The 18114-nt window shown below is 57.3% G+C and overlaps 1 protein-coding gene across 5 annotated transcripts in view; it reads left to right on the forward strand.

Annotated features, from left to right (window-relative positions):
• Positions 1-18114, forward strand: part of ZBTB46 (zinc finger and BTB domain containing 46) — a 59299-nt gene that overhangs the window by 37519 nt on the left and 3666 nt on the right. For 4 of the 5 annotated variants that reach the window (XM_032878760.1, XM_032878761.1, XM_032878765.1 and 1 more), the window contains exon 4: positions 16990-17165. In XM_032878760.1, coding sequence (XP_032734651.1) covers positions 16990-17165 — 176 coding nt within the window. Of the gene's footprint in view, positions 1-4018; positions 4158-16989; positions 17166-18114 lie in introns of those variants that run through there. The other variant, XM_032878764.1, reaches the window with a different exon arrangement.

An 18114-nucleotide genomic window follows, 5' to 3' on the forward strand; every position in this document is an offset into this window, starting at 1 on the left:
CCGCTGCGGGAGCGAGGAGCGAGTCCTTGCTTTGTCTGCACAGGCTCCTGCCGCCTCCAGCCCATGTCTCCGGCGGAGTCTCGCCTGGCTCCCGGCCAACCCCGGTTTGCGGGAGCCGATGACAGACTGACTGGGAAGCGGCCAGAGGTACAAGCGGCCGCCCAGCGCCCCCCGCCCGGGCTTTCTGCCCCTCACGACACACAAGGGCATTGGAGGGCCCGGGAGCCCGCGGGGCCGCAGCTGAGCGCAGGCCGGACGCTCTGAAGATCTCGTCCTGCTCGCGCCTGGCTGCTCACCGCGGGCGCTGGAGGGAGCGAGGCGCCAGGGCCCCGCAGGTGCGAGCGGCGCGGCAGCCGCTGTGGCCGCGGTGGTACCCTGACCCCCGCTGGAGGAAGCGAGGCTCCCGTGCCGCAGGGCTTCTTGCTCTCGTCTCGCTCTGAGTTCTTGCAAGTGTATTTCCACGAGCACTGACAGCCCCTAAATTTCAGTGTCGGAGTGACGCAGTTTGCTCGTGGCTAGTAAAGACACGGGTGGGGCCAGTGCTTCTGTTCCTTCATTTCCCGCACGTCCTCAAGAGCCCGGCCGCGGCCCGAGCAGCCTGGACGCCGTGCGCAGTTCCCGGGGCTCAGCTGTGAAGTCAGGCCCCACGCGGAGCACCTCGCGGACGGGCTGCCCGGCTCGGGCCTTCAGAGACGTGTTGGGGCCGCGTTGCCCCAGCTGAACAATGCATCCCGCAGCTGTTGGCGGTTTAGGACAAACTGGTGTCTGTGAACCCTCGAACGCTTGTCCCCAAGTGCTGGTCCTAACCCCCTCCGCCTGCCGCCACTGACCTTGTGCCGCCAGCCAGCCGGGGCTAATGGGCTGCTGTGAACCCGGGGCTCTGGGGGGCGGGCCCTCCCCAGGCCCCCTGACCCCCTGCAGCAGGTCCCACACCTCAGTGAAGTCCCTGGGCACAGCTCTCCTGGATGGGCTTTTGTCCGTGAGCTCCCTCCTCGCATGTGGTCACCCGGCACGATGAATACATCTCAACACGGGGCTGAGCCCCAGCGCCTACCCCGGGCATGCTGTGGAAGGGTGATTGCCGGACTCTTCCCAGTTTGGAGGGAGCAGGGAGAGCCTTTTCGTTTATTTTTAGTGTGTCTGTGACCAATTCCTCGTAAAGTCACCTGGTGGGTTTTAGTATTTTGTTATTTCTGTTATGTTTTCATCTCCTTGCTTTTTTTTTTCCCCCCAAGATTTTATTTATTTATTTGACAGAGACAGCACGAGAGGGAATACAAGCAGAGGAGAGGCAGAGGGAAAGAGAGAAGCAGGCGTCTGGCTGAGTAGGGAGCCTGGTGTGGGGCTCAATCCTAGGACCCCAGAATCATGACCTGAGCCAAAGGCAGACGCTTAATGACTGAGCCACCTAGGCACCCCTTAATCTCCTTGCTTTTAATATTCTAACTTCCCCCATTTTTTTGGTAAGAACCTACCAGAGGCAGAGGGACTGGAGAACTTGGTGAGAAAATGGGTTATTTTAAAATATTATTTTCTGACATCCTAAGTCAGGTCTGTCTGTTTCCAGGTATATACTAAAACGAGGAATGAAGATACCCCAATAAAAACTTTGTTTCCCCAAACGTTGTGGTCAGCCTGCATCGTGGCTAGCCCCCGTCCCTGGCGGGCAGCCTGGCAGAGTCAGCAGACAGAGGCTATGGTTGAAACGTGGCTGTGGCAGCCTTTCTGGGCACCTGGTTTGGAGACGTGTGTCCCTGCGAAGGGCACCAGGATTAGCTGCATGGCCCGAGCCACCGCTATGTGCCGCGAGATTGCGAGAGGGAGCCGAGGCAACTTCGTTTGCTCTCCGTCTGTCTGTCTGCCCCATGCTGCCTGTTTACAGGTGCAGTTTCTCTAAGTGCTCATGGCAAAGCGGCAGGACGGGCAGAAGCCCGTGTCGGTCGCCTCTCCGCCACCGCTGCTGGTTTCCGGGCGCGCCCTCGCCTGCCAGAGCAAGTGTCCCCTGAGCACGGTGTGGCAGCGACGTGGTCACATGTTTCTGCCCTCGCTGCCCACCAAGGGCTCACCCGCTTTGTTGGGACGGGGCCCCTCGTGCTCCTGCTCCACCGCCGGCTTGCCCAAGCTCCCCGGGCACCCTGCGCAGCGGCTGGCATTGCCGGCCCGTGGACGGGAGACCGTGTGTGTGTGGGAGGACTCCATGGCACATCTGAAAAGGCGCTCAGAGCAAGCCGGCAAGGTCACCATGGCCACCGAGCGTCCCACCGAGTGCAGACGCCCCAGGCTCCAACAGCAGGGGGCTAGCCCTCTGCTCAGGCGGGCACAGGGGCCTCTGTGCTCCCTCCGAAGGTGGCTTGGGAAGGAGGTGGGGCCTGTACGGTGCTGTTGGGCATCTCTAGACCCCGGGGGTGAGGGTGGGCAGTGCCAGGCGGCTGGACTTGGTCCCCCAGCTGCAGGTGCCTTGAGCTGGTTGTTAATGCTGGATGTTGGGTCCACATCTCAGCAGGCATGGGCTCGTCGTTGGAGAAACGGGGGGCAGGTGTGATGTTTAACAGGAAGCAGCCGCAGCCCAGGAGGCGCTGTGTGGGGCTCCCAAGGCCCCTGGCGATTCTGTCTGGTCTTCCCAAGAGGGGGAGTGCTGTGGGCCACAAACATGGTCTGCTCGCGGCGGTTTTGCGCAAGAACAGGATGATGGTTCCAGGTGTTTAAAGTCAGGGGACCCTTAAATGTGCAGGCAGTGCTGGAGCTGTGACGAGCCGCCGGGACCCACCTCTCGGGACAGTCTGGAACCTTCCAGGGAAGGTCTCGGGGGTCTGATCACAGGGTCTTGGCTGTTGGCTTCAGCAGATGGTTTCTTTCTAGACCCGCGGCCTTTACCTGGTTAAAGAACCTTGCGTGCTTTCTGTGTGAGCCGAACTCGATTCTCTTACCTCCATTACGTGTTCAGTGGTAGGCGAGCCCCTGCCTGTTCAGAGTCACCGTTTATGGACTAGAAACTATGAGAAACTCTGACTGGCTGAGGCGCGGTTCTGGGTTACAAGTTGTATTTGTGAGCGAGCCGGGGTCTGGGGGGCCTGGACTCGGGCGTCGCCTTCTCGGACCCGGCAGAATGTCTGGCGCACATGGGTCGCTGCTTGATTTCCTGGAACCGCTGGAGGGAAGGAGGCCGGCTTGCCGTGGGTCCGGGAGGACGAGTGTCTCGTAAAGCTGCCACATCCTTCCAACAGCTGAGGTGACTCTGATCTGAGAAGCGTCGTCCCTGGTGATTGCCGCCGTTTGACCGGTAGACGCTGCTTCTGAGAAAGAGCTTGGGGTCTCCCCCTCCGAGTTAGAGCTGGTGCTGACCCATCTGAGTGGAAGGATGGGCCAAGTTCCCTCCTGTTCCTCCAGGGAGGGGACACCGGAAAGGTCCTGGGGGAGCAGCGGTGGGGGCTCCCCGCACAGGACCAGGGGCTGCCACCAGGCCGTGACGTCCCTTCCCAACCCTTGTGTCTACGGGCTGCCCAGATGTCCAGGAGCACTTTGAGGGACACTGCCGAGCTGGTTTCTGTCCTGGCTGTGGCTTAGAGAGGAGTCCTCACCGGGTGTGAAACAGGAGCCAAGGACCTGTCCTTGATTCTGGATCAACGCTGGAATTTTGGACGATGCCACTAGCTTCTAGGTAGATGGCCAGCACAACACACCTTGGAGTGGTTTCCAGAAGATGGCTTCTCCAGGCCGCGGGTGTGCGTGTGCCCGTGTTCTGCCCGCGTGTGCTGACTTCCTGGTGTGCAACCCTCTGTCATAATCATTTCGCTTCTGGGAGAGAGACCCTACCCCAAGCAAGCCGCGTGCGGAGACCCTGCTGTCGGGGTTGCTGAGCTGATAGAAACGCCCAAACGGACGCCCAGACGGACGCCCAGCAAGACCCAGAGCGCTCCGTGCGCGCAACAGCAAGACCGTGCGGCCGCTTCTGGGACTCGGGAGCAAGCCCACCGGCGGCGTGCGCTCACGCGCTGAGACTCTCTTCCTGTGTTCCCAGGGCCTGGCAGCAGCCCCAGTCCTCCTGGGGGGATGCTGATGGCAGAGCAGAAGCCCCTCCCTCGGGCGCCTCCGCCCTCCACTCAGAGCCCGGGATGCCCGCTCTGGTGAGTGGCCAGACTGTACCAGGACAGCACCGCCCCCCCAGCCCAGGTAAGATGGGAGGGGGCTGCCACGTCCCCCAGTGTCGGCTGCCCGTGTGGCACGTGTGTGCCCGGAACTCCGCATGCGCTCACGTGCATCCCTGGTATGTCCCCAGTGTGTCTGCGTATGCCAGGCCGTGCTCGGGGGCTGGTAAGGAGTTTCTGTGCTGGAAGCCACTGTTCCACTGCGTCCTGCTGGCTCAGCCCCACCGGGCGAGGCACGCCCAGCTCTGCAGTAGCGACTCTGGTCACGTAGACTGAAACCGCCCACGCGTGTACACAGGTGTCACCTATGAATACGTAGCATCAGCGACAGGTAGCACGGTACTGTCTTCAGATGACAGCCGTGCCCACGGCAGCACACCTGCCATCCGTCCCCGCCCGCTGCCATGCTTCCCATCCTCCGTGCTTGTGGAGTAGAAACACATATTTGAACAAAGTTAAGCACAAGTGCCCTTTTTCACCGAAGGAGGAGGGTTCTTGGGGAACGTCTGCCCCTCGTGGAAAGACATTCGGCTCAGGCCACAGCGGTTAAAGTCAGCAGCGCACGCTGGTCCTGAGGCGGCTTTGCAGGCGGGACTGGGTGTTTGCGTGACCAGCACGGACTCGGGGGGCTCTGGGACCCCAGGAAGGTCACACAGAACAAGCTGTCCTCTGTTCCTCGGGGTGGAGGGGTTGTTTATAAAAAAAAGGTCTGTTAGTTTCGTTTGTTTCCCTGAAGAAAAAGAAATATTTAAGAAGAGCCTAACCGCATGTTTCGGGTTTTGAAATTAAGTAAATGATTCCTCTGCGGTCTTTCTCAGTAAGGTGGTTTGTGGGGGCCTCTGTGTTCTGTTAACGAAGAGGATTTTCCCTTTGAGCGTCTGTCTGTTGAGAATCAGTGGGAGCCTTCCTTCCAGATGCCCTCATGGTCCTCATGGCAACAGGCAGGGGCCTGGCATGAGGTGGTGTCGTCACACCCGAGCACCTGTAACTTGTCTCTCTGGTTCGAGATCGATGCCCTTGATGCCTGGAGCCCTGGGCTCGGCAGCGAGGCCTCCTCTGGAGTTGGCCCCGACTGTCGCCCAGGAGGGTCTGTGTGGGGGCCGCAGGCCTGCCACGGATGCCTGGGGCCTTCTTCCATCTCCCTGCATGGCCAGTGCCGCCCCCCCCAAGGCCTGCTGGGCTCACCCCAAGCTCCGACAGCCTTTCCTTGAAGTCAGCTCAGAAGCCACGAGAGAAGCACCCTATGCACCCCGGTGCCTCTGCATAGGATAGCATTGAGGCTGGACAGACTTGACCGGACCCCATTCTGCATGGAGCAGACGTTCCCACGCGCCTCTCTGCTGTGGCCAGGCCTGGTTGGTGGCCTGGGTTGGTGGCCACTGGGTGACGGCGAAACCACGTCAGGATGGGGGCAGCTGCAGGGTTGGGACCAGGCATCCGTGTGGGGCTTTGAAGCTGAGACTTCCTGGCTCCGCCACCAGCAGCCGGGTGGAGGCCTTTCAGGTGGAGCCGGAGGCGCAAGTGTGTCTCCAGCCTCCCGGCGAGGGCTTGGGGTCACTGGGGTCGTGTAGGATTGCCAGCTATGGGGGCAGAAGAGCAGGCCCCCATCCCTTGAAAAAGGAACCAAGTGGCTCTGACCCCTTGAGGTCCGGAAATACCCATGACGAAGCCTAGCCACGGTGTTCTCGTGCGCGTGTCGCCCGGCATCTCTCCGGGGAGACGGCCCCGGGAGCAGAGCTGCTAAAATGACGCTTCTTTCTGGAAAGAGCTCCTTGTGTTTGCTCTTGTCCACCGTCGCTGGACGCCTTGGGTTCCGCATCTGCCTCTGTACACCGAGCAGGTGGTCGTGGGGGGCGGGCGGCGGTCCAGGAAGCAGAAGCTCCCGTTTCTCGAGCAGCACGCGGTTTCCCGGGAAGGAAACAGGCAGACCCCCAGCCCCTCCAGGCCGCGTCGCAACTATGGCTGTGGCTGGGCGGAGTCTGGGAGCAGCCTCGGCTGCCCCTGCCGGGCCCACTTCCTTCACTAAGGAAGTTCCAAAGACAGAAGTTCCAAAGAGCCAGGTTTCCAGAGGCTGAGAGACTTATTGTCAAAGTGGTAAAAGACCAGTCGAGGTCAAGGTGACCAGGCAGGTTACCCTTCCCAGAGATCAGTGCCTCATGGCTTTATGGAAGTCCCCGTCTACTTTCTACTGTCCTGATGGGGTCTTGGAGCTGGGAGGTCCCAGGCATGTTATGTCGAAGTGTGGACACCCTGTGGCAGAAGTGGCCTGTGTCGACATCTACATTCCGAGTCCACTGGGTGGGGACACAGAGGCTCTGTGGCTGTTTTCCTTTTATTTGCTCAGCTGACTTTTCCCTGGGGTGGACAGCATGGACCAGCGGCTCACAGGGGCACCTGCACGGGGGGGGTCTGTCTGTGCTGTCGTACTGAAAGGCTTTTGTTAAAGTTTTAAGACAGTTGTGGCACCTGCTGGCTCAGTCGGTGGAGCTGGCCATTCTTGATGGCGGGGTTGTGAGTTCAAGCCCCACTTTGGCTATGGAGATAACTTATAAATAAAAAAAAATATTTGGGGTGCCTGGGTGGCTCAATGGGTTAAGCCTCTGCCTTTGGCTCAGGTCATGATCCCAGGGTCCTGGGGTCGAGCCCCGCATCGGGCTCTCTGCTCAGCGGGGAGCCTGTTCCCCCTCCCCCTCTGCCTGCTTCTCTGCCTACTTGTGATGTCTCGCTCTGTCAAATAAGTAAATAAAATCTTTTAAAAAAATCTTTAAAATGTTGAAACAATTAAGACATTTCAGACAGGATCCATAATACCTGAAAGAAATAAATTTGTAAAAAGAAAAAATAAGGAAGTAGGTTATAGTAGACAGTCCAGTGGTCAGGGCACAAGACGCGTTTTAGAAGGGAGAGCTATCTGACTGTCCTGATATCCGACCTTGTGCCCGTAGTGCTGCGCGGCCGTCGGCCGTGGGGTTCTCAGCAGGTGCACGTGCACACTTCAGCTGTTACATTTCGTTGAATTTCTCACTGAAATGCGGCTCATGATTGATTCCAAAGAGTTTTTTAGAAATACTTATCAATAGGTAATATCAGTTGCTCTGAACACAGAGAACTTTAGCAGTGAAAGCTTCTCACCTGGGTGTGCTTGCCGGCATAGTGCGGCACATGTGTTCACTCTGGGCCGCTGGGCATCCCTGACACGTTCACGCGGTGGAGAGGAGAGATGCCAGGGTCGCGCCGTGGCTAGGCATGGAGGCCGCCGCCCACTGAGGGCTACTACTTTACTGATTTAGGTTGCAGTTAAAATAGAGGCTCTAGGGGGCACCCGGCTGGCTCCGTTGGTGGAGCACACGTCTCTTGATCCTGGGGCCGTGAGTTCAAGCCCTACGCTGGTGTCGTGTTTACCAGCCCTTGCCTCCAGAAACAAACCCCAAACTTGAAATCTATAATCTGGTGTTGCTTCTTATCGGTCTTGGCCCTATGCACAGAACTCCAGTGCTAGGGCAAAGGCATTGATTTATTTTAAAGAAAACACTTGAAGAAAATGTGAACTTCTAGTTTCAGCTGTGACAGCTTGTACTGGGCTTACTGTCCAGGCAAAATCTGTTTGAGAATCCGGCCAACGCACGCACACACACCCTGGAGACTGACCAGCACAGGTGGGACTTGAAGGGCTGTGCTTTCCGCCCAGATTCGTTTCTGGCCTGTTTCCCAAACACTGGAGCAGGGTGCTCTATGGCAAGGAGATGGAGGGGGTCCTTCAGGGCACCCAGGATAGCTGGGACTGGAGGAGCAAATCTCAAAAAGCAAGAAGCCACGGAGACAGAGTCCCCACGTCTGCACACAAGCTCTCTCAGCTTCTGAGCCTTACACCCAGCAACACCCAGAATCCCAGTGAAACAGGACTGCCACTTAGGGGAGCGGAGCAGATGTGCACAGTGGTGTGGCTCTGGGACGCAGGAGGGACCGAGCAAGCCCAGGGAGGGTCAAGGAGACAATGGAGACAGCCCAGTGGAGCCACCGGTCACCCCGGTCAGAGGAGTGTGTGACTGTTCCTCTTGGGGTCATGAGTTCCAGCCCCACGTTTGCTGTAGAGATTATGTAAGTAAATAAAACTTAAAAAAGGAAAAAACCAACAGAACAAGGGAGGCACCTTGGGCTTTCAGCGGAGACCCTGGAGGGGTCACACCTTGAGGTGAAAGCCTCTTCCTCAGAGTAAGACCAAAACCAGATTAGAGCAGCCCCGACAGCTAACATGGAGCCCCACAGGGCAAAGGTTAGTCCTCCCAAGACTGTCTGCTCAGCAGGAGGGACAGCAACAGTGAGACCGAGGAAAGGGACAGCCCAGGAAGTGCCCTGCTGGCCTTGCCACAGTCTGCGCCTCACGGAAACAGAGTCCCCTGACTCAAGTCCCAGCTGCAAAAGCAGACGGGAAGACACCCCATACTGACACGTTCGGAACATTCTGGAAATGAAAATAAAATGTCTGAAATTAAGAATTCATTGCATAATCGAATAGCAGTCTGGACACGACCTAGGACAGGGTTAGTGAACTGGAAGCTTGGGAAACGTCCATGCTGAAGCTTGTAGGGAAAGAAACAAAAGAGGGGACACCTGGGTGCTTCGGTCAATAAGCATCTGCCTTCAGCTGAGGTCATGATACCGGAGTCCTGGAATCAGATCCTGCATCCGGCTCCCAGCTCGGTGGGGAGTCTGCTTCTCCCTCTGCCGCTCACTCTGTCAAATAAGTAAATAAAATATTTTTTAATAAAATATTTTTTTAAAAGAGGAAGAAAACAAAAGAATGGGGAAAAAGCAAAGAGACACATGATACAGGGTGAAAGTGTGTAACACGTGTGTAATTGGATTTTCAACGGAGAAAGGCAGAAACAGGCGGGACAGCACCCAAAGAGAGCAGTTCGTTTAGCCGGAGCCGATGGAAGTCACCAGCCGACAGGTTCAAGAAGCTCCGGAGACTTGGAGCAGAATGAGCTCCAGACAGAAAATGGTGTCTGCAGACAGGACTGTCAAGCTACTGGGAACCAGTGACAGAAGGAAGTCTTCAAAGCAGCCAGCGAGGGCTGACACTGCTTCGCCGGGAGCCAGGCTGATGACAGTCTTGAGCAGAGGGCCAGGGAGGCCACCGCCCGCACACCTGCCACGGTGTTGTTCACAGAGGGACTGAGTGGAGACACTGTCGTCCACACGGACCAACCATACGCACCTCCCCCCGCCACCAAGCGCAGAAGCCAGCCCTCGCCAGCCCTCGTGAGACAGCAGGAGTGGCCGTGCGTGCGTGTGATGGGAAGCATCTCGATCGCTGAAAACGAGGCTCTTGTGGGGTTTTTAACAGAAACCAGAGTGTAGCACAAGATGCTGACGGCACAAAGGGTCTGGGACGGGTGAACTTGACTGCTGAAGGCTCTGGCATTCTTCGTGAAGTCATGTGAATAATGGCAGAAATAGTGAAGCACAACTCCGAGGCTTATGAAGAGAAAAAGACGGACAGCATTTGACTCATTAGAGATAAGGCGCGCAGGGAGGAGTAAAGGACAAAACAAAACATATCAAGATGGTAGCGTTCACGTGGCTACATTCATTGAACACTCCAATAAAAAGATGAAAAAATTTGTGTGAAAAAATTTCACTGTTTGTAGGTGATGTAATTCACAGATAAGAACCCAGAAAGTGTTAAGGCAAAAAGATAATAAGATAAGCCAAGGAAGGACGGCTGGGTGGCTAAGTGGGTGAAGTGTCTGCCTTTGGCTCAGGTCATGATCCTGGGGTCCTGGCATCCAGCCTGAGCCCCATGCCAGGCTCCCTGCTCAGCGGGGAGTCTGCTTCTCCCTCCGCCTCCCGCTGCCCCGATCATGCTCTCTCTCTCAAATGAATAAAAAATCTTAAAAAAAAAAAAAAAGTAAACCAAGGAAACTCCTAAAGGAAGTCTTTAATCTTAACATCAATGTAAACTGAAGAATTATCACTCAAGGGACCTCATGTAATGGTAGAGGGGTCAGTTCTGGGGGAGAGGGAACAGGCCTAAATGTGCATGCCTAATTTTAAAATGTATGATGTGAAAGTTGGCCGCAGTCAAAGGAGAAAGATGAATTCACGTCCCAGTGGGAGACTTTGGACACATTTCCTCCGTAATTGATGGGCCAGCGGACGAGTAACAGTGAGGACAGAGATGATGTGAGCGGCTTCCAGATATTAAATGAGCGCCAATTTCTGTAGTAACTCCATCTGGTCACATGGGATCACTCTTTTCCTAGATCACTGGGTTCAACTGGCTACTTTGCGAGGACATTTCCCACCTGTGTTCGGCAGGTGCTGACCTGTAACAATGTAACGAATCTGAAATTGACGCAGAATCTCCAGGTGCTGGTCAGGGCTGACAGGGCAGTCAGTCTTCTGAGTGGGCTGACATAATTCTCTACAGATCAGCAGCGGAAATACTGGAATATCCCCCAAACGTTTGGAAATCAAACAGCATACTTTTAAGTAATGCTCGAGTCAAAGAAGTCACAGGGGAGATGGCAGAGTATTTTCCACTGAGTGGTGTGACGAGAGAGCCCATCGGGACCCGCAGGACACAGGTGAAACAGGCAAGGGGCCTTGTGCCCGGAGCTGCACTTAGTCTAATTTTGGGTCAAGGAATGAGAAAAGGGAGAGCAAATTAAACCCAGAGTAAACGGGAGTGCGCAAAAGAGGACATGTCAGCGAAGTGGAGGCAGACGTGGGTAGAACAGTAAAGAAAGCCGTACAGGTTAATAAAACTCACAAGTTCGTGTCAGACGTGACCAGCATGAACAGAAGACTGTGCTAATTGTACATAAAAGGTATGAAGAGGAATCACCACTAAGATCCTATAGGTGTTAGAGCAATAATAAGAAAATATTGTAAACAATTTAGATCAACACATTTGACAAGCTTGGGGAAATGGGCCAATTCCTTAAAACACTGTCGGGCTGGGAGCCGGAGGGGGTGTAAGGCAGCACGTAGGGCACCCCCGGGAGCCCTTGGGACTGACTGTGGCCTCCTTGGGACCAAAGGGACCACTCGGCTGGTCCAGAGCAAGCAGGCTTAGGGTGGCTTAGCGCTCAAAGGCGCAGGGACCACCCGGGGTTGTCTGGTGCTGGGGTGAGTAAGGCGACATGATAGTTGGTTTGCCTGTGAAAGGCACACAGTTCTCTTGGAAATGGCCAACCCTGCAAGGGGCGGTCCCAGGGCCCCAATGTGCAAGCATCGGGATGCTTGAGGAAAGGCGTGGCTGTCACAGGCAGCCGGGGAAGAGGACGGCGGAAGAGGCTGTCCACCGAGTGGTGGAACTACCAGGGAGCCTACCGCAGGCACAGTCTGCACAGACCACACGGTCTGACCCCTGGCCTGGGCGGAGGCGCCTCGGCCGTGCCCCAAGGCCGGACAGTCTTTTCAGTATGTGATCCTGAGTGCTCTGGATGTTGAGAAAAACGAATCTTGACTTCCAGCTCACACCAAGCACAAAGATTAATTTGGGATGCATCAGAAGCCTAATTATAGAAAGTGTATGGTTTCAGAGAGGACGACCGAGGACAATAGCTTCATGATCACGGCGGTGGTTTTCAAGAAGCTCATAAAAAGCACTCGTCTAAGTGGACATGGTGAAAATCACGAATTTTTCCACTAAAGATGCTGTTCAGAGAGTAAAAGGACCAGTCAGAGGCTGGAGAAAAATGTTTGCAAGTATATCTGACAAAAGATTCATATTCAGAATACATAAAACCTTAAAAACATCTAAGAAAGAGGCAGCTTAGTAAATCAAGGAAGAGACCTGAGCGAGCTCGTTACCAGTGGGCTTGGTGCCTTCAGTGGGTGGGACATGCAGACGACAGCCTTGCAGTGTGCGTCAGGCCGGAGGACAGAGACCCACAGACTGCCCGAGCCAGGCCTCTGCAATACACAGCCCCTGGGATGCTCGTGCGCTGCTGGAGGGGACGTAGACTGATGCAGCCACGTGAAACACTGCCTGGCCCCGTCTGCTGAAATGGAACTTGCAAGTTCCCTGTGGCCCAGACAGTCCTCTCTTAGGCGTATGCCCAAGAGGAATGAAAGCCTGCTCAGCAGAAGACGTGTCTGGAGCCATCTGAGCACCACGGTCCATGAGGTCGGGTGCCCCTCGGCGCACGTGGCGGGGCTGGGGGGTTGGTGTCGTACCATGGAATACAGCACAGCAACAAGCGAGAGCAAGCTGCTGCTCCAGACAGCCGCGCGGTGACTTTCGCGGACTCTGCTAGTGAATAAGGCTGAACCTGAGTGTGTGATCCCACAAATGCGAGGTCCCAAAGTGGATGTCTGGCATGCGTAAGTCAGCCGTATGCACTTCCTGTAGGGTTAGAAAACCTTTCAAAAGTAGTTTGGACACATCAGAGCTTCGCTATGTTCTAACACAAAATAATTGGCAGCTTATAAGTTAATAAACTTATTATCAGAAAAACAAAGTGGGGTTCCTGTTTGGACCTGTTTCTGAAATGCACCTGAAGTGCAGTGTTTGGAAATTACAGTCAGAAGCCGAAAATGCGATGGTCGTGAGGGAAGACTCGTGTGCCCTTCTGGAGAAACCTCCTCGCGTAGCCATCCGCAGATCCGTCTGCATCGCCAGCGGCTCCCCGGAGGCTTTGAGGTGATCATGAAATGGTTCGGGAGTATTCGCTTGTCCGGCGGGTCCGACCCTCCTGAGGGGCTGCAGGCGGGGGGTGGGGGTCAAGGACAGGTGGCGGCTGCCGAGCAGGCTTCCTACAGATGCATTTCTGCAACACTGGAGTCAGGTGTCACCGGGCTCCTTGCTCTGCAGAGTGTGGTGCGGCATCGGAACCTGCTTCCTGGTCATAAGCTTCCTGTGTGCCCCGGAGCGCTGGGTCTCAGGCAGGGCTTCCGGTTCAGACAGAGTGGCTGCGAGCGTCTGCTTTGGTTGGACGGGATTTGTGCTTTTCTATCATTTCAAAGACGCTGTCGCCGTTGACCTTCTCAGGCTCTCTCAGCGTTCATGAGAAGAAAACCGTGTGCTGTGGCAAGTTTTCCGAACACACACAGACTGTAAGTCACAGGTTCTGGAAGTGTTAGGTTCTTTCCAAGAAGAAGTTGTTTTGGTCACGACAGCCAATGAAAATTCCCTTAGTGCTCACGGTGCTCACGGAATGGTGTCCCCCACGCCAGAGCTGCATCCGTGTCCTAATCCCCGGAACCTGTGGATGTGACCCTATGTGGATAGAAGGATCTGTGCAGATATAACTACATCTTGGAATATCCAAGTTGGACCTAAATCCAATGACAAGTGTCCTTATAAGAGACAGAAGAGGAGAGACCCAGACACGGAGAAGCCACACGAAGGAGGCGGAGATGGGAAGATGTGGCCACAAGTCCAGCACAGCTGGACCCTCAGGAGCTGGAAGGGGCAGGAAGGACCCTCCCTGGAGCCTCCAGGGGGGCACAGCCCTGCGACACCTGGGTCCCAGACTCTGGCTCCCCAGCTGCAGACGGGTAGCTCTGTGGTGCCTTCGACTGTCCCACTCCTGGTGTTCCAGTGGAGGCAGGAAACTAACATAATAAGAAAAAGCCAACATTGTTATCTTTGCTTCAGAAAGTGTGCATTTTTAGTGTCTGGAGCCCCGCGCGGGCTCTCTTCCCAGCCAGGGAGGGTCCCTAACAAACAGCCACACTCACGCCTGTGCATTCTCTGTTGTTTTTCTAGGGAAAAAATGCAGCACTTCTGCACAGAAATCAATTCTTTTTCACGTGTAAGTCCAAGTTGCTAAGTACAGAGGCTAGAATACATAATTCGGCATTTTAACTTGCACGTTTATGGAGGCAGAGTAGAGGCCATGAACAAATATTCTCAAAAAAAGGTTGCTTTAAATAAAATAAGGTAAGAGTTCACTTCCTCTTCTCCCCTCCATCCCAGAGTGGGGGGTGCCTTTGCTTTATTTGGTGTAAGATGAAAAGTGGGATCAGGGTGCCTGAGAGAACCCCTAGGGAGGACCGAAACTGCAGAGCCGAGGGGGCGGGTCCCCGCAGGCCTGGTCTGCAGGCCGGCCCGGCTGCATCGGGTGTGCGGGCCGCGCGGCTTCCCTGACTCGGTCCCGCTGTGGGGGTGCTGGAGCCCTGCTCCGGGGCCTGCAGCCTGAGCTCCCCCTGGCTCGAGGCCCTCCCTTAGGAAGGGCAGCTCCCCTCTGGCTGCGCGGAAACCCCAGAAACTCCTGCAGCTCTCTCCTCCAGCCCAGAGGCCAGGCTTGCAGAGCGTGTACGGTGACAGCGGGGACCGATGTCCGTCACACCTGCGAGGCTTCGGGGTGCACCTCGGCCGAGGGCAGCAGACAAGACGGCCCGTGCCTCTTCTCAGGCTGTGCGTGCAGGAGGCGAGGAGAGGTGCACCCGTCGGGGGGCTCATGGACTCGTGCGCGGGGGCCGAGCGGCGGGTGTGGCGTGGACGTCCCGCAGGAAGGTCTCTGCTGGGTCAGTGAGGGCCCCAGACCCGTGCGGGCCATCGCTGAAATGGCGGCGTGGACAGCCGCCCACCGCATGTTAGCAGAATTGTGGCCTGCGTGACTGTATGTCACCGTTCCAGTCTGCGATCTAGAACCTGTTTGTGTGTAGAAAGGAGACTCGAGGTCAGACGCTGAGCTGTTAGCTGAGGTGGTCCTCGTGGCCGGGACGCGGGACGCACGCGGGCTGCCACCTGCCTTCTGTGCTCCCTGCGGCCTTCTGGTTTTGCTGTCTTCCTCACGGCACAGCTGCAGCATCCCTCCCGCCCCCAGCTCCCGCCACACACACGCACACGCGCCCCGGTGCCAGCAAACGCATGGTCAGAGCTTCTGATTGTGAGCAAATGCTGTACTGCCTTGGCCAGGACAGATTTCTGAGAGAGGTGTTGGGGGGATGCAGCGTCCCTCTTATGGGCACGGAGACCACGAGGCGAGCGGGCAGCCAGGCTCCAGGCAGTGGTGTCGGTTGTGAGCTGTGATCAAGTCCACACAGCCTAGTGTTGGGGCCGTGGTGGCCTGAGGATGCCTAGAGGTCATCCTGGAAGGGTGTCCTGTGAGGACCAACTCTCACACCGGGGCCTGGAGCTCTAGGCACATAGTAGGAGGACGGGCTCGCACCACCGCCCGTGGAAATAAAAGAAATCCGAGATGCTTGCATATTTAGATACCCTTTAAGGGTTCATGCAAGAAATACTTTAAATAAAAAAGTTGGAGACTGCTCTGGGGTGTCCAGCTGGCTCAGTCGTGCAGTGTGCAACTCTTGATCTCAGGGTTGTGAGTTCGAGCCCCACGTTGAGCGTAGAGCAGAGAGAGCAACACAGCATTTCCACACACTGAAGCAGGAGTGTGTTAGGGGCAGAGGTGCAGCGGTGAGGGCCCGCTCGGCACAGGGAGCCCGGGAGCCAGTGTGCTTCCTGCCCCTCTGCACCCCTGTTGCTGTCGTTTCGGTGTGGACAGGCCATGGCTGGGGCGTGAACAGCAGAATGGGTCTCGGGGCCATGGGCGTGGCTCACGGAGATGGCAGTGAGGGCCTCTGCTACTGGGTGGCATGGTGGGCAGCCCACGGTTGTGGGGACAGGTGGTCACCCTTCCAGTAGACTGGCTGCTCCCTCCTGCAAGACGGACCCAGGCTCCGAGTCACCTCAGCTTTGCTGGGTCCCGCTGTCTTGCCACTCTGGGGCATTTGTTTTCTTATCTGCTGCCTGGGCACCTCCAGGGGCAGTGGTGACTGTGGCCAGAGCCTGCCACACTTGGACATTTGGTAGGGTTCGGAGGACCCAGTGGACGACCACCGAGCTGACGGTGTCCGCACCTCTCCTGGGGTTCATTTCAGCAGCCTGCCTTTGGCCGTGGCCAGTGTTCGTGACTGTGGGGACCTTTGGCCTGTGTTTGGGGTGCTGGTGCCATGTGCAGCCGGCCAGGTACCGTCCGGGCTGTAGAGCGTGAGGGCCTTGGGAAAATGCATCTGGACAGGTGTCCACCACCGGGCTCCTTGTGTGGCAGGAAGTGAGATCCCAGGCCCTGGCCGCTCCCAGCGATCCTGGTGAAGTCTGGGACGACTGCATCCAGGCCTCGAGGTTAATGGAGTTATGGGTGGAGGCTCTGCGTGTTCCAGAGGGGCTAACTGTGGTGTCTGGGGTGCCCATCGCAGAGGGCACCACTCAGGATAAGCTGCCCCGTGCTTGGTGGGGTGCTGCACAGTGGGTCTGATGCATGGGACCCCAACCCCCGTGATCTCCACTAGGAGACTCCCTGGCGTGTGGGGCAAGGTGCCTCTGAGGGTGTGGCCGCATCCTGGTGTGGGATGCGGCTGCTGCCGTGCGCTTGAGCAGGTCACAGGATGACCCCTCTGGGGCCCGTGGCGTCGCTCCCTGAAATGCAGGCAGAACCGGCGGGAGGAGTCACGCCCGGGACAGAGGCCACTCGGCGGTCCTGCTGCACATTGGGGGCTGGCCCGAGCCTCTCCCTCGGCTGTGCCCCCAGCTGCTTAGACGGCACCTTCCCTCCGGACACTAAAAGTTCCACCGGCCTGCGGGTGCCTGGAGGGGCAAGCTCTGCCCGGTGGCTCCTGGCCCCCAGCTGCCCGTGGGCTTGAGCGGAGCTACAGGCTGGGCCCGGACTCCGGCTTCACGTGTCGTCACACTGTCGTTTTCCGTTCTGACGGTGTGTGCGGCGCTCACGGGGTCTCAGACACTCATGGCCCCGTGGCCGGCGGCGCTGGAAGCAGCGGCCTCCCACCTTCGGTGGGACGCGCGGGCCTCATGGGGCCGTCCGGGCGGGATTGGCGGGGACGGGCGGCTCACTGACTTCGCGGGTCTGCTGTCTTCCAGTGAACGAGTTCACGGTGATCAGAAAGAAGTTCAAGTGCCCCTACTGCAGCTTCTCGGCCATGCATCAGTGCATCCTCAAGCGCCACATGCGCTCCCACACCGGGGAGCGGCCCTACCCCTGCGAGATCTGCGGCAAGAAGTTCACGCGGCGCGAGCACATGAAGCGGCACACGCTGGTGAGTGGGGGTGGGGGGTCAGCATGGGGTCAGCGTGGGTCGGCACGGGGTCGCATGGGTCATCACAGGGTCGGCATAGGGTCAGCATGGTCGTCACAGGGTCGGCACGGGTCAGCATGGGGTCAGCGTGGGTCATCAGGGGTCAGCATGGGGGTCAGCGTGGGTCATCACGGGGTCAGCATGGGGCAGTGTGGGGCATCACAGGGTCAGCACGGGGTCAGCATGGGGCCAGCATGGGTTGTCACAGGGTCAGCATGGGGTGGACCTGGGGTCAGCATGGGGTCAGCATGGGTTGTCACAGGGTCGGCATGGGTCATCACGGGGTCAGCATGGTTGTCACGGGGTCAACATGGGGTCAGCATGGATTGTCATTGGTCAGCGTGGGATTAGTGTGGGTCATCATGGGTCAGCATGGGTTGTCACGGGGTCGGCATGGGTCAGCATGGGTCATCACAGTGTCATCATGGAGTCAGCATGGGGTTGTCACAGGGTCAGCATGGGGCTGGCATGATGGTCAGTGGAGGTAGTTAGCATGGGGTCCTCATGGGGTCAGCTGGGCCCACTCTGTGCTGGGCTGAGAGGTCCAGGAAGCTGGGATGATGATGTGGGGTGCCCAGAAGGTCATGGGAAGCCCTAAAGCAGGTTCTGCTCTGCAGGGGGAAGGCCAGTTGAGTAGGTGGAGCCATGTTGACCCCCACCCTTCCTGAGAAGCTCCACCCCATGAGACTTGGGGCAGAAAGCAGGTGGGCCATAGCACCCCCAGCCCCAGAGCTCGGCCTGGCTTTGGCAAGCTCCAACCAGGCTTTGGCAAGTGCTTCCTCCCCTGCCAGGACCCCTGCCCTGGGCCCCTCGTGTCCCACCATGTCACTTCCTCCAGTGCCCCGGCTCCAAGTCATGGTGGGACCCCCCGGCTCCCCCATGGCCTTGTAAGTGTTGGGTTACCTGGCAG

This window comes from Lontra canadensis, unplaced genomic scaffold, assembly GCF_010015895.1.
Source record: "Lontra canadensis isolate GAN:19392208 unplaced genomic scaffold, GSC_riverotter_1.0 scaffold65, whole genome shotgun sequence".
NCBI classification, from domain to species: domain Eukaryota; kingdom Metazoa; phylum Chordata; class Mammalia; order Carnivora; family Mustelidae; genus Lontra; species Lontra canadensis.